Source organism: Hippocampus bargibanti, linkage group LG01, assembly GCF_051943395.1.
Source record: "Hippocampus bargibanti isolate YZ-2025 linkage group LG01, ASM5194339v1, whole genome shotgun sequence".
Lineage (NCBI taxonomy): Eukaryota > Metazoa > Chordata > Actinopteri > Syngnathiformes > Syngnathidae > Hippocampus > Hippocampus bargibanti.
Window position 1 is genome coordinate 9,794,225 of NC_142734.1, and position 12,865 is coordinate 9,807,089.

General features: G+C 41.7%; 1 protein-coding gene across 1 annotated transcript in view; it reads right to left on the bottom strand.

Annotated features, from left to right (window-relative positions):
- Positions 1 to 12,545, bottom strand: part of LOC148903014 (MYND-type zinc finger-containing chromatin reader ZMYND8-like) — a 29,117-nt gene extending 16,572 nt beyond the window's left edge. The window contains exons 1-5 of the mRNA XM_088994855.1: positions 12,336 to 12,545; positions 12,128 to 12,187; positions 10,572 to 10,786; positions 10,239 to 10,415; positions 4,980 to 5,050 (exon numbers count right to left, since the gene is read on the bottom strand). Of these exons, the coding sequence (XP_088850981.1) occupies positions 4,980 to 5,050; positions 10,239 to 10,252 (85 nt within the window). The 5' untranslated portion in view covers positions 10,253 to 10,415; positions 10,572 to 10,786; positions 12,128 to 12,187; positions 12,336 to 12,545. The remainder of the gene's footprint in view (positions 1 to 4,979; positions 5,051 to 10,238; positions 10,416 to 10,571; positions 10,787 to 12,127; positions 12,188 to 12,335) is intronic.
- Positions 12,546 to 12,865: the final 320 nt, after the last annotated feature.

Genomic DNA, 12,865 nt, shown 5'->3' on the forward strand with positions numbered 1-12,865 from the left:
GTGTTCTTCCGCCAAAGATTACTGCCCAGCCGTGGTGGAGGGTGTGTATTGTGAAAATAGTGCATATGCCAAGGTTTCATTTTCATAAATGTAACGTTCGTAAACCGAAAAGTTTGTAAGGCAAGGTATTCGTAAACCGAGGCCCCACTGTATATAGACTGTCTGATACAAGTGCTAAAGGAGCATGAGAACTGAATATTTCGGCCTGCCATTTACCTTTGGACCGTGCAGATGCGTCCATCCCCTCTACCACATCGGGCTCTGTCTTTAGCTCTTCCTCAGCCAGACTATGGAGAACAAAGCAAGCAAAACAAGAGACAAAAAGAGATTTAAACACAAAATCAGTAAGAATGTTTCAAAAACACGGTTGCATTAACAGTAAACATGTGGAACACAACCTAGGGCACCAGGCTCCCAGAGGATTTGTCAACAAGGACTCAGCAGGTTTCCACTGTTAGACATTCATTAAATGCCACCTTTTCTTAGAGCATGTTGCCAAAGTTCACATTTTTTGCCACTCATTGGTAACAAACCAGGTGCAATTTGTTCTCGGCCCCGCCTGCACCTGCACAGGTGCTGGTCGTCCCGATCAGATTGGCGACCAGCGGGTAGCGACGTCAGCCCTGCCGGCAGCCTCGCAGGTGCTGGTCGTTATAATCAATGACACTTAAAAGGACACCTGGCACGATCATCCGGTGCCGATTCATTGTTTGTTTGCTGCTTGGTTGCAGCATGCATCGTGTACGTGTTTGTTTAACCTTGGCGGGCTTTTACTTTTGGTTTTCTTTTGCTACTTTGTATTTTTTCCATTCAGATCATTTTGATGTTTTACATTTTGTTACTGCTGACCTTTATTTTAATACAATTTGTCAAACAACCTCCTGCTGCCTCCTGCCTGCTTTTTGGGATCCGAACCCGCCATCACCACCTCGCGAAACGTGACAGAATGAACCGGCCAACTATCGGATCCCGCAGGTACATCGGACCCGTCTCATTTCCACCCTGTGCCTGGCAATGCTACGTCCACGTTAGCGCAAGCCTCGTCGCGTTTGAATCGCGTCACTCGACGAGCCGCAACGTCCACGTAAACGTCCGGCCGAGACCTCCTTCCAGGTGGCCGTCCAGGGTGACCCTGGGTGACTGGCATTGCACGCACACGTCCAGCCACGCTGTCGTCGTGCATGACGAATTGAGTCTCATCCACGACGAGCCGTGCAAAGTCCGCGTCAACGTCAGTCCGAGACCCCACTCACCGCTGGATCCCGGAGCGGCTCTGGACTGGTCTCGTTCCCCCGGAGCCGGGCAGTTCACGCCCACGTCGGCGTCCGACCGAGACCTGGTCCCATACGGCCGTACGGGGTGCCATTCTGCGCCTGGCAGTTCGACGTCCACGCAGAGCCATGCGCCGTCGCGTGAACGTGCGAGAGGGATCGCACTCACGCCCACGACGATCCGTGCCGCGTCTTCGTCCACCCCAGGCCGAGTCCCGTTCCCATCAGGCCGCCGCCCGTCGTATGCTGGAGAGGCAGCGGTTGCCCTCTCCACTGACCGTTCCCTGGCGAGTGGACCTTTTGGGAGACTGTTGGGACTTCTGGAAGCAGCCCCTTGAAGGGGGGGTACTGTCATGATCTGGTTGGCGACCAACGGGTGGCGCTGTCGGCCCCGCCTGCACCTGCACAGGTGCTGGTCGTCCCGATCAGATTGGCGACCAGCGGGTAGCGACGTCAGCCCTGCCGGCAGCCTCGCAGGTGCTGGTCGTTATAATCAATGACACTTAAAAGGACACCTGGCACGATCATCCGGTGCCGATTCATTGTTTGTTTGCTGCTTGGTTGCAGCATGCATCGTGTACGTGTTTGTTTAACCTTGGCGGGCTTTTACTTTTGGTTTTCTTTTGCTACTTTGTATTTTTTCCATTCAGATCATTTTGATGTTTTACATTTTGTTACTGCTGACCTTTATTTTAATACAATTTGTCAAACAACCTCCTGCTGCCTCCTGCCTGCTTTTTGGGATCCGAACCCGCCATCACCACCTCGCGAAACGTGACACTTCTTTTCATAACTTTGCTGCTGTGAATTGAAATTTCTCCATTGTGGGACTAATAAAAAGTTATTTTATTTTATATTATCTTATTTTGTAAGGCTGGAGTGGCTCCAGCATAACCACCAAGGATTTATGGACCAGGTACTTATCCTGGATTTACATTATGTTTAAAGTGACACAACTTCAATGTGGTCGTGGCAGTGGAAGGGAAAAAAATTGTGAAATATCCTCTGATCAGCATCAAACCTTTTTCAAACTTGGACACAAATACAAACGGAATTAGATGAATTTGATAGTGAAGGCAGTGTAAATGGATAGATTGGATATATATATATATATATATATATATATATATATATATATATATATATATATATATATATATATATATATATATATATAGTAAAGTCTCGTTATATCGATATCGGATATATCGATAGTCTCGGTTATATCGATACTATTTCTATGCACGCACGGAGAAAATTACATGCAAACAGGGTCGGATATATCGATAGTCCCGGTTATATCGATATTTTTTCGGACTCCCTTGAATATCGATATAACGAGACTTTACTGTATATATATGAGGTGTGTCAGGAAAGATACATTTCAAATGAAATCAGGATGATTTTTCACCACTTTAATTTAGGTCATAAGATCAGCCAGCATGTCTATGAAAAGATCATACTGCATTTGCTTCAGTGCGTGAGAAAAGTCAGTGTTGTGCCAGGACAAGTTAAATTTAAGGTTGCTTCACTGTTCATAACGGGCTAATCATCTGACAGTTCCAATCCAGTAAGAACACGCCTATACTGAAGCATCTTCTCTAATTATATTACCTGTGTGATTTATTTTATTTTATTTTCTAAAGAAATGAAGAACATGAAGCTGGGCAAAAAATAGTACAAAACCAAAAGCATCAAAATACAGCAAATGCTGATGTATACACACTGATACATAAATCAAGAACAACAAACTGAAACATTAAATTTTGAAGATTTTTTTTCATGCTGCTGGAGCCTGAATACCAGTAGTTATCTCTGTGTAATTTGGACATTGGTGCAGACGATTGGTTTCATGTGACGAGTGAATGGGAATACACCGACTCCAAATGCTGGTTAGTAGAAATATACAATACATGTACAGTGAGACCTTGGCTTACGAACTTAATTGGTTCCCAGACAGAGTGTGTAAGGTGAAAAGTGTGTATCCCAAGAAAAAAAATCCCATAGGAAACCATTAAAATGAGAATAATCCATTCCCAGGTCTCTATAAAATATAATTTTCAACTACATAAGCCTTAAAACTACACACAACGTACCTTATTCTTTGTATAAAAATGTGCTATTGTATTGTAATGAAAGAAATACACTGCACTGTATAATGAAGTCACTTTATTTTCATTTGTGATGGTCGTTGATGGCTCTCAATTGACACCTGTTGCTTTCTGACTTGTCAGATCTTATGAAACTGAGGTATCACATGTTGATGATTCTCATAGCCTTTTCTGGATGGAATTGTTAAATAAAAGACTGCGCATCAACTCCTGAATGGCCCGCTTCTGCTTGTCCTCTTGAAGGTAAATCAAATCATCTGTGTTGAGGACCTCATTATGGTCAGCAACAAGTTCCTCGATGTCATCTGCATCCACTTCGAGTCCCGTAGGTGCTGGCAGAGATGTTATTACAACAAGCCTGTCAAGCCAGGCAAAATAAAATGGCACACTCGTGATCCTGGAAAGCAACAAACTTATGCGATCGCGGCTAACAACCACCTCGGGCAAAGCAAACTCTTGGACTTGCCAGGACAAGACACAGCGAGGCGCGAGGCGTCGTAATCATGTCACTGGTGAAGTGGCAGCGACTCGTTGAAATGTCCCAGTATTGAATATGGGGGGGGATCAAAACGCACACCTCGTTCGTGTTTCTCAATGATCTCCTTCTTCTCCTCGACTGTAATTTTGTTTTCAGAATCAGAATCAGAATCAGAATACCTTTATTCGTCCCGCAATGGGGAAATTTGCAGTCCACAGCAGCAATTGAAGAGGGATGGGGTTGGGGTGGGAGTGAAAGGATAGAAAACAAGATATTCTAAGCATAACAAAATAAAAATGTCAACTGTATACTGTGCAAATGTAGATGTGCAAAAACCGTTCTATAAACAAGACTGTACATAGTGCAGAATCAAGAATGGTCGAAAGTTGAATGGTTTTGGGTCTTCTTCGGCTGGCGGAGGTCGGGAGTAGCGCCCCCGCCCCAGCTGTGAACTCGGACGTGACAATTTCGGTGTCATTAGTCACGTGAAAGCACCGACTAAATAACGCCTTTGTGTAAAGCTTTTAGGCAAAGGATGGTAGCAATGGTGGACGGTACCGGGCTCTTTATTTGTAGAATGGTCGAAAGTTGAATGGTAGAAAGTTACTCTCAGGGAAGTGACATACAACGTGAGAGACATGTCAGGCTGAGATTCACATGAGAGCCGCGGTGTGCACATGTGACGCCACAAACGCAAACCTCGTTCGTATTTCTCAATGATCGCCTTCTTCTCCTCAACTGTTATTTTGTTTTGTGTCTTCTTCGGCTGAACACGAGCCTGTGGTGCCATCTTTTTCGGTCCCATAATGGCAAAAGTATCATTGAAGACGATCGACGTGTGCACTCATAGAAAGGGTTGTGGAAAGGTAGGCCGGCTGGGACGCTGTTCGGCCGTGTGCTTTTGTGTTCTTCCGCCAAAGATTACTGCCCAGCCGTGGTGGAGGGTGTGTATTGTGAAAATAGTGCATATGCCAAGGTTTCATTTTCATAAATGTAACGTTCGTAAACCGAAAAGTTTGTAAGGCAAGGTATTCGTAAACCGAGGCCCCACTGTATATAGACTGTCTGATACAAGTGCTAAAGGAGCATGAGAACTGAATATTTCGGCCTGCCATTTACCTTTGGACCGTGCAGATGCGTCCATCCCCTCTACCACATCGGGCTCTGTCTTTAGCTCTTCCTCAGCCAGACTATGGAGAACAAAGCAAGCAAAACAAGAGACAAAAAGAGATTTAAACACAAAATCAGTAAGAATGTTTCAAAAACACGGTTGCATTAACAGTAAACATGTGGAACACAACCTAGGGCACCAGGCTCCCAGAGGATTTGTCAACAAGGACTCAGCAGGTTTCCACTGTTAGACATTCATTAAATGCCACCTTTTCTTAGAGCATGTTGCCAAAGTTCACATTTTTTGCCACTCATTGGTAACAAACCAGGTGCAATTTGTTCTTTGTGCGGAAAGACAATGGCAACAGTCGCCATGGCAACATTCATGTCTGCTCAGAACTAGTCCCCAAGCTCAGAAAGATAAACATAGCTTGTGCATGGCATTGGCCTGTGTTTCATAAAACAATCCAGTGTTCAAGTTGAATTAACATTGTTTGGTTGAGAGTACAATTCTTTACTTGTAAGCGAATTAAAAAAAAAACATTTAACATTACAAGTCCTTGAAGGACCAATCATTGGTCCCAAATTTGATGTAACAAACAACAAGGAGCGTTGACTTCCGTCACACTTTATCATCAAACATTTTTTGTAACTTGCATTTTTATTATTTTTACAACATATAACACCATTTGAAATTGAATATTTGAATACATGCCTTGTGGCCAATTTGTACAACAACATCGTTTTGTAACTGCAAATTATTCAACAAGGAAAACAACTAATCAACCCATCAACAAAAATAAAAACAAAACAATAACAATAAAGGAAAGAAAATTGTGATCAATAATGACAATTTATCCCTATTTTGGATTTATGTTCGTGAGCCATCTTGACTGATCTTTTGTGTCGTTCGTTCATTCATTTGATTGTTTTTTATATTCATCCAATTTTTCCCATCTTGTTTTAAACCTCCCTACTTGGACCCTCAATGTGTGTGAATCTATCCAACTCAAATATCTATTCCACTATTCCGAACCATTGGTTTTTTGTTGGTGGGTCAGTTTTAAACCATTTTCTTGTTATTGCTTTCTTGCTGGCTATCAGCAGCACTTTTATCAAGTACTCATCTCTTGTTTGCACGTTTTCTTGATTTATGTGCGTTAGATACATCACCAAGACGGTCTTCGGTATTTTGTAGCCAATTATCTTATCATCAAAGATTTTTAATCGAAGACACACACAGCTCACGTTTAACATGCAGCACATTCAAAGGCTGACTTTACACTTTGAGATTGCTATTTTTTAACACTTTGGACACACACTACATGAGTAAATGCTACACCGTTTGCATCTTCTTTGACAGAATAAAAAAAGGCTTTGATATGTGGATATGGTCAGATAGAAATCAGCGAGCGGGCCATCTTCTTGATTAATATGTTCAGTGTAATTAGTGAGCATGATGAATTTGCCGGCCACAAACCAACTATCAAGTACACATCTTCTAACTGAAAGGAATGATTTCTTTGTTTTTGTTTGTTTCTGTGTCCAACCAGCAGCATCTCTTTCCCACATAAAGGAAATCAACTCATTGGTTTACTGCACAGGTGTCAAAGTCAAGGGCCAGGAGCCAGATCCAGCTCCCCACATCATTCTATGTATGCATATGCATATGTATGCTGTGTATGCAACGCCCAAAAATAACAATGGTGTTCATTTTTGGGCTATTGCAAGGATTCATTTTCAATCTCTTTTAAAATAAATGTAGCATGATGGTCCCTGGTTGCAAAATTACTAATTTATAGATTAGTTACGTGTATGTAATCTGAGAAAATCATACATCGATTTGAATTCATACTGTGAACTTCAGTCTTACTGGCCCACTGTCCGATACCCCAACTAAGACATTAATTTGATATGGATGGTTTCCTGTGTCTGAATTGCCTCAGTTGGAATGGACATGAAAGTATGATCCCACCACACTTAAATCGACACCATTTGACTTCAAGACGGCGCCGCCAGCAGCTCCTGTGTTTTGTTTTTCTACGATCATTCTTTTCATAACTTTGCTGCTGTGAAATTTAAATTTATCCACTGCAAGACTAATACAGGCAAATCCAAACCAAATCCAATCCAATTCCTTCATCCAGAGTATTAACAGAAGGAGTTGAAAAACCAACAAAGCAATTTACCAATGTCAAAACTGTTTTAACACAACCTACTGTGCATGCAGAAATTCAAACTGATCTTTTACACTTTTAAACTTGCATGGGGCTCTGATAGGCCGGCCATGGATTGAACAGTTTCTTTACTATGGCATATGGATATCTGGTTTCATCCCACCAACGCTCACAGATGCACACACCCAAACACCTCTAGGGCATTCCTCTTCCGGACTAAGTGAACAAACCAGGCCTATGTTAAAATAGTAAAAGGGTTAGCAGAATGCTATGTGCACCGAAGCCCTGAAAAGAGAGACATTTGCCTGGCGATTCAGTGCTGCTCAACAAAAGGCCTGTGACCCACCCACCATCGCCACACACACGCACACATCCACAAACACATGTTAGAGACATGAAAAGACATTCCTGAAAGAAGAAGGAATTTAGGGTGTTAAAATGAATGGTGATCCAAAGAGCATTCTCAGATCAGCAGCTATGATCCATCAGACGAGCAGGTAAATAAATCCTCAGCGGATTCTGGCATAAATTCCATATAGACGCACGTTGAAAAACACACTGACAGAATTCCTCTGTGAAAGTCATACCTGGTGGATAACACGGAAACAACCCTGAGTCTGTGCCTTTATATTCCACTCCTGTGAGAGACGAGCAGGGTTCTCTCGTCACAGAAAATGGAGGCCACAGCTTGCTCCCCTCCCCCTCCCCATCTCCCCCATCCCCCACTCCTAGGCTCAGACTCAGACACTGGCACATCCATGCAGAAGGACGAGAGAGGTCTGTGGAGATTGCAATCCAACACAAAGCAAAAACAAAACAAAAAAAACCAACAAGCCAGTTAATCATGACGAAACAAGCTAAACACCCACACACAAACGAATATTTGACAGATTCCTTTTTCAACCGATATTCCCCTCACCCCCATCAGGTCTTTTTCTCATTGCCTTTGAATGGAGCGGTCTTGTAACTATTACTCTGTATTCAAGAAAGCAGACTGGCTCTCAGATTCCTATAACTCTAACTAAACACTATTAACATTACATTATTAACACTACTAACATTATTATAAATAGTACAACGACATGACTAAAGACATAGCTTCGCAAAAAAGCACAGTACTCTGGAATGGTGCAAACTGGAAGCAAATGGGATTTCTAGCACTGTCATAAAAACAACCCGACCGCTTTGCAAGACAAACTCCATGGGACAGGATCAGGTCTGCATTATGGAATCTCCTGAAACAAATATTACTGGCTTTGTCAAGAATGAAAATGTACAGACGACTAAAGCAAGGTATATACTTAACATAAAAAGAAAAGACTAATTTTACAATGGAGACATTGTAACTACTGTATCTGCATTTCTTCATCAAAATACAAATCCTTTAGCATTGCAATGTCAAAACAAGGCTGCATTACTAAATAAACTATAAATGTTCTTGAAAGAACAGAATGGACCTGGATTTTGTGCAAGGCTGAATCAAAGATGGCTGTGGAATTTTCCAGAAGGGCCTTCTCGTTGCTGCTCTCGCTCCGCTTGTCAATCTTTAACCTCTGCTGCATTTGCAATTGGCTGCAGGGCCAACAGGGGGGAACATTATTGGTCGGCTGAGTTATGCCACATGGATCACAGTGTGCCGGCACCCCTCTTCAAAAGCATTTTTTTTTGCTGCAATGCAGAGATTTTTCTTCCTCCCCTCACGCAAGACAGTTCATTTCCCTTCAATGGACCTTGTCCTTCTTGATTATGAGAATATAAACCAGAGGACATTAAGAGGCCATCTATTACCAACACACGTGAGCTACTGCATACATATAAGTCAACGTCACATTGTGACAATGGCTGTATTTAGGGTGTATGGTAGCTAACACCTTTTTTTCCTCAGTAGGCCTCGGTATAAAAAGGAAACATTCACTTTGCTGAAGCCAATTCTACACAAGTGATCCACCGTATATTTCTCACAGTTAATGTCAAAAACAAGACAGTATATTGTTCTGTCACATGAAAAAAGACACCTACTGAAATTTACCAATGCTGACAAATTAGTCACTGTCAAAGATGAAAAAAACACTAGCAACATGTTTTACTGACTCAGAGATTTTCCAGGAAATTAAACCTACATTCACATTAAATCTGTTTGACCACCATCTGTGTGAGGAGTAAAACTTTAGCCGAGATCCTTGCGCACAAAATGGCCACTGTGAGGATAAGAGTGAGGAAGAAGCAGTTTCACAATAGTGCAGTGTACTCGGTGTTGCTTTGGAATGTAAACTCAAGGCCTGTGGCTGTAAATCAAGGAAACCTGCGTCTTCATCTTATTTTTGAAGTTAGAAGAGAAATAATTGAAAGAGCATACACCTCCAAATTTTAATATGCCTTGTAGGGGATCTTTTCATAAAAATGGAGGGCAAAAAGCTATCCAGTTTTACATTGTTGACAAAATATAGACCGGTATTTTACATGCCAACATATGTGGAACATGTATAACAGTTGTGATTATTCTGTCATTAATAAAATAAATAAAAGGACTGTTCTTATCCACGGTAAGCAACTTCTACTCCCAGCGTGCCTGTTCCCTGGCATGGCATGACGCAGAGGAAAACAACACTGAGTTAATCACCTGACAAAGGATATATAATAAGCCCTCCCCTGCAATTCCTCCTTCAAAACCCATCCCCCACTCTTTCTCTGCCAAGCTACAATACAAGGGAAGAAGATGTGGGTGCCATTAAAATCTACAACTTCCTTGAGCGTTAGGTATTTAGAGAAAAAAAGAAAAGGACCATGGTCCACTTTTCCTTATGTACGACAGCCTTCATGTCAGGGGTACCCATGTGACCCCGAGACACAGATCGAGAGAAAGGGTGAGAGCCGTTACCCAACCCCCACCTTCAACTTCAGCATAGTGAAGCACAGAGGCCTGGCGAGGCCTCCAATCCGCCCCAGCTCCTCCTCCTTCTCCTCCTGCACACTAAACTGATTTCAATGTGTGCACATTCGTCATTAAACCAACAGTCACCACAACAACGATAAGGAAACCATACTGTAACAAAAGAGTTGAGCTAGAATATACAGTAAAGACAGAGCTTACCTCTGTGGATGCATGGCTGTCTGACACACTGTTATGTCAACACTTAAAAAACATGGAGGACACTCTCAGCCCTCAGCCGGGGAAGGCTCCGCTCTTCAGGCAAGGCGATCAGGCCCCAGTGTTGTTAGCCAGATCCTGATTGGTTGCCTTACAGGCAGGCGAGATGATACGCAGCATCTGATTGGACGAAACGTTTCCTGAGTAATTATCTTTGTTCAGAGCAGGCAGGGGCAGCAATGTGAGTGTTAGAGACAGAGAAAGAAAAATAAGCAGACTGCTATGACCCCCAAAACAATGTAACATGACTAATATGAACATCTTTAACATACAAACCTCACGGCAGCAGTTTCCAAGAGGAGATCATAGACGAACGACGCTGCCTTTTTTGCCGAGAGAGGAAGACATGGGAGCACGTAGAGGTCGAAGCAAGACACTGTGGCTACTCTGGACAAGCCTGATTTTTTTTTTTTACATGGAGAGGGCCTTTGTTTAAACTCCTCCTTTCCTTCTGGCCGTTTTCAGTGAAATAGCAGGTTGGAGCTCTTCACCTTTGACAAAATACAGTCAGGATGATACTGTTAGACAATGCACAAAACTACACTGGAAAACTTGTTTCAAATGTTGTTGGTTTTTTTGTAAGGGGGGTGTGGGGGTGACAAAAATCTCACTAAATGAATGTTCGTGATATGCTTTTCAGTAATCTAATAATATAGTAGCCTAATGACAAAATGAACATACAACCGACTGCCACTATTCGCAGGGTGTAAGGATTGTATATATTTGACAGGCATGGGGGGCATAAAAATGCTATATATATATATATATATATATATATATATATATATATATATATATATATATATATATATATATATATATATATATATATATATATATATATATTATATATTAATCTCGCTAATGTTTACATATGTAACAAAGAATATTATTACGACATTTACAACATCTGCAGAATCTCTGCCTGTCAAAGGGACCCTTCTCTATGACAGTTTTGCCTACACTTTTGCTCCTGTGTGTGCATTATATGAAGAAAATGTGGATTAAGAAAACATTGTGCAGCCACAAAAGCATTGTGTAGCCACAATAATTTATTTTGAATCAGATTAATTGATTTGTTAAGTACTTGTCATTGTCATAAAATGAAAAATAAAGTTAAATTGTGTAACTATAATCAGATAATGCGTGGTACCGTGCAAAATGTTTTGACAATGACGGAAGATCACTGCCTTTGACTAACATTCGTATAAATATGTTTTTATTCAATAGTAAGTAACATAGGCAACGCGGCCCAGTATTCGAGTATTTGAACAGCCCAAATTACCCCTTAGTGTGAGTGCAAATGGTTGTTTCTGTGTGCTCTGCCATTTGTTGGCAACCAGTTCAAGATGTCACCCACCTTGTGACCGAAGACAGTTTCCAGGACAAATCCCCCTACCAACCCTCATGAGGTGTAAGCGGCTTGGGAAATTAATGAATGGTTAAATATTAGGTAGCCTACGAATAAGAAACATTCGGTTTGTTTCAGTGAATGTTCTTCATGGGCAAAAGGCGTGTTTGGAATAGATACTCATCACTTCACTTTGCTGCTGTGAAATGTAAATTTCTCCACTGTGAGACTAATAAAGGCATATCCAATCCAATCCAATCCAATAACAAATACGTGACCGAGCTGAAAGAATAAATCAAAACCACAAATTCGAAGTAGCAAGAGAAGTAAATGGCTCACATGGCCTCAAATCCGAGATTTATAAATATCACGATGTACCGACTTGAATTAGATAGGCACACCACATCCCGATTATCCCAATACGAAAAAGCGTGAAGCTGTCATTGATTATTTAAAGTAAAATAAATCATAATCGACTTACAGAGAAAGAGAGCAGCAGTTGAGGCGGAGTCGCTTTCTGTGGTCGGTCACACACTGACACCTACCAACCAAAACAAGGACAATGTTAGTCGAGGTAAAATCAAGCTACGGTACATTTCATCGTAAAGCCTAACATTTAAAATGCATGGTAGTAGATACCACAATACCACACAACCAGTTCAAGTTACAAAAAGTATTAAAATAAGTACCTGTGTGGTATCCGCCTCTGCGCCGTCTACCTGATATCCAGGATTCGGTCATACACATTGAATTGCACGTTTCTGCTTTTTAGGCTTCGTTGGCTTTTTTGGAAAAACCAAGAGATATTCAGAATCGGCAAACCAACAACGGTGAAAATACGCACACACGTGAAAATACAGTAGCAACAGGTAAACGAGATGGCGTTTGCTTTCTCGGTGGTGGTAGAATTCAATGTTTGACGCATCAACAGCACCCCCAGCTGCCGGGGCCACGGCGTTGCATCGAGGGATCGTTTTTAGAGCTTGTACATCCATTTGTTTTCGAAAAAAAAGTACACTTAAATACTGACCAGGTCAGTCATCCCCATTATTTATGAAATTAATCCAAATGTGAAACAAAGCGATATGTTTCGTTTTAAATTGATATAATTCAGTTTAATGGTTTCTGATGCAGTTCTTGATTTTCGCGATAATTTAGGTTACGTGTTAGTCAGAGTCAGAATAAATTGTATTTGACTGGTGAGGACATTTGATAGGGC